The sequence below is a fragment of the Penaeus chinensis genome, chromosome 11 (genome assembly GCF_019202785.1).
Source record: "Penaeus chinensis breed Huanghai No. 1 chromosome 11, ASM1920278v2, whole genome shotgun sequence".
Classification (NCBI taxonomy): Eukaryota; Metazoa; Arthropoda; class Malacostraca; order Decapoda; family Penaeidae; genus Penaeus; species Penaeus chinensis.
In genome coordinates this window covers 13,484,438-13,486,937 of record NC_061829.1, presented here as the reverse complement: position 1 = coordinate 13,486,937, position 2,500 = coordinate 13,484,438, and the positions used below count along the sequence as shown (strand labels likewise).

At 38.2% G+C, this 2,500-nt stretch overlaps 1 protein-coding gene across 1 annotated transcript in view; it reads left to right on the top strand.

The window, feature by feature from the left end:
• LOC125030410 (carnosine N-methyltransferase-like) overlaps positions 1 to 2,500 on the top strand; it is a 10,387-nt gene that overhangs the window by 6,495 nt on the left and 1,392 nt on the right. The window contains exons 5-6 of the mRNA XM_047620446.1: positions 1,858 to 1,966; positions 2,129 to 2,253. Of these exons, the coding sequence (XP_047476402.1) occupies positions 1,858 to 1,966; positions 2,129 to 2,253 (234 nt within the window). The remainder of the gene's footprint in view (positions 1 to 1,857; positions 1,967 to 2,128; positions 2,254 to 2,500) is intronic.

Here is a 2,500-nt window from a genome sequence, read left to right as displayed (position 1 = left end):
ACACTTTGCATACTATCCTGGCTTCCATTCCCCTAGATCTGCTGAGGGGTGTTGGCATCTCTCTCTGGAAGAGGAAAGATGATTGATGGGACTGTAGCATTAAAATGCTCAGCATAGCAGGCACGGTTCTCACTCACATCCTTTTCAGTCATATCAGAGATCACTTTCTAAAGCAGAAGAGGCCAGGGCAATCTGGATTCACTCCTGGTAAGTCCAGAGTAGACTGTAAGTCCAGAGTAGACTCAGGGTCTCTGAGAGACCCTGAGACTAAGGAAAGTTCCAACAAGGATTATTGGAGTAATAGTAAGCCTGTTTACTGGTACTGAAAGTGCTACATAATGTACCAACTCTTCTTCCCTGTGAATCCAGGAGTGAGGCAAGGCTGTGATCTTACATAAGCACTTTGCAACACTGGACTGGATTCTGGCCAGAGCTACCATCCAAAGTCATTGTGGAACAACACTAGGCAATATCAAGGTCACTGACCTTGACTTTGCTGATAATGTTGCTATTCTGTCTGAGTCTCTGGAAACCCTACTGGCATCTCTAGAAGCATTTAATCCAAGATCTAGGATTTGGGGGGCCTGCTAGGAGAACTTGTTCAGTCAGTCCATGCTTGCTGCAAGGAATCTGAGGTCACACAAAGCTTTACATACCATAATATGTATTATTATACCTAATAATACATAATAAATCAGTAGATTGGCCTGGCAGCAAGTGCCATGAACTCTATTGATGAGAGTATTTGGAGATGCCATACCTGTGCAAGACTTAAGTTATGCTTCTTCTAGGACCTGATATTGCCAGGCTTTATGGAAATGAAATCGGGTTGCTGTCCTGTGCCTTAGAGTCATGTCTTGATGCCTTTGTAACTGGTCCTTTTGCTGGATCATAGGGTACAGCTGGCAGAACAAAGTGTCCAACCAGTGAGTTGGACAGTGAAACCAGCATAAGACCTATCACTTGTACAATCTGGGACAGCTAACTATTTAAACAGGCACCTAGATCGATTCTCCAAAGTTTGACCCTGCCCACCAGGATCGGGAAGAGACAACCCTGGATGGAGGAGGCCCTTGGGATGATCTAAGAAGTCTTAGCTTAGGCAGATTAATCAGATCTGTTGTAAGGAACTAGATTTGGGCTGAGGACCTGCCTGGCAGTTCACCATGAGGGACTCTTATGGATAAAAACAAAGGTTGGATATATCTATGTACCCCCCATTGGCATTAGTTCCCATTGATTGATTAATATCAACAAAGAGATGTGCAGTCAGAAGATCAAGGAAATTTGATAGTTTACTGTGCTTCTGAATTACCACTTATGTACAAGGAATACCTAGGATTAGCATACACTGACAATGCAGGATTTGAACTAAGGTCAGTAAGATTGCTAGAAGAGAACCACACAGCTGTACTTATATTAACAGAAACTGATAAGATTTGTTTTTTTTAAAGTCTGTCTACACATATATGCATTATACTAGTAGGAGCTCTAGTACCCTTTGTTTTTTTCTCAGTTGATAGTTACAGTTCTGTGAACAGATAATAACGTTTTTGGTTGGTAGCATGTTTTAAACATCTTTTGATGAAACAAGGCTATACAGAGCAGTAAATTATTGCTGAAAATTAGAGCATGGTTACCTGAACAGTGTACAAAAAAGCATTACTTTGAAATTTTGTAATTCATGTGAGTTAGTTGCAGATAGTTAAAGAACAGTCTTACAATTTTGGTAATTTTCTTAAGAAAAATTGTAAAGCCAAGATTTTTGCTTTCTTTTATGTCATCTTTAAAAAGTTATTTTATCACCCAAGCAGAATAACTTCTATGTGATATTTTACCTCAGCCTTACCATTCCAGATTTACACTGATGAAGCCACCTGGGACTGTGTAGCAACTTGCTTCTTCATTGACTGTGCCAACAATATTGTGGACTTTATTGAGGCCATATTTAAGATTCTTAAGCCAGGTGAGGAAACATTTAAAGATGACTTTGCACCTTTGGTATAAGCAAATTGTGAATTTGCATTTCCTTTTGAATATTGTTACAGACTATGTAATTTTTATCATAAAGATTTACAGGGAAGTAATTGTCTGACCTTGAGATTTTATAATGATCTGTATCTTACAGGAGGCTACTGGGTGAACCTTGGACCTCTGCTGTACCATTTTGCTGACCAGCCAGGAGAACGCTCTATTGAACCCAGCTATGAAGAAGTCAAAAACATTCTAACTGGGGTTGGGTTTAAAATTACTGTAAGTTTTTTTGTTTTTTTTTGTATTTGTGCTTACAGTTTGTATGTACTCTTTGAATGTTGTTCCTATATATTTATAGTCTTACTCTTTTATTTAATGGAAAGTGTTTATGCTAATTTTGTAGGCTTTTGAAAAATATTCTATTGGTTTTATGTTAAGTTTAATTTGAGTGAAATATAACAGACAGATATTACTAGAAGTGTTGAAGAGAAAATCATTGTTAACATTTTTACTTTTTTGAAGTATT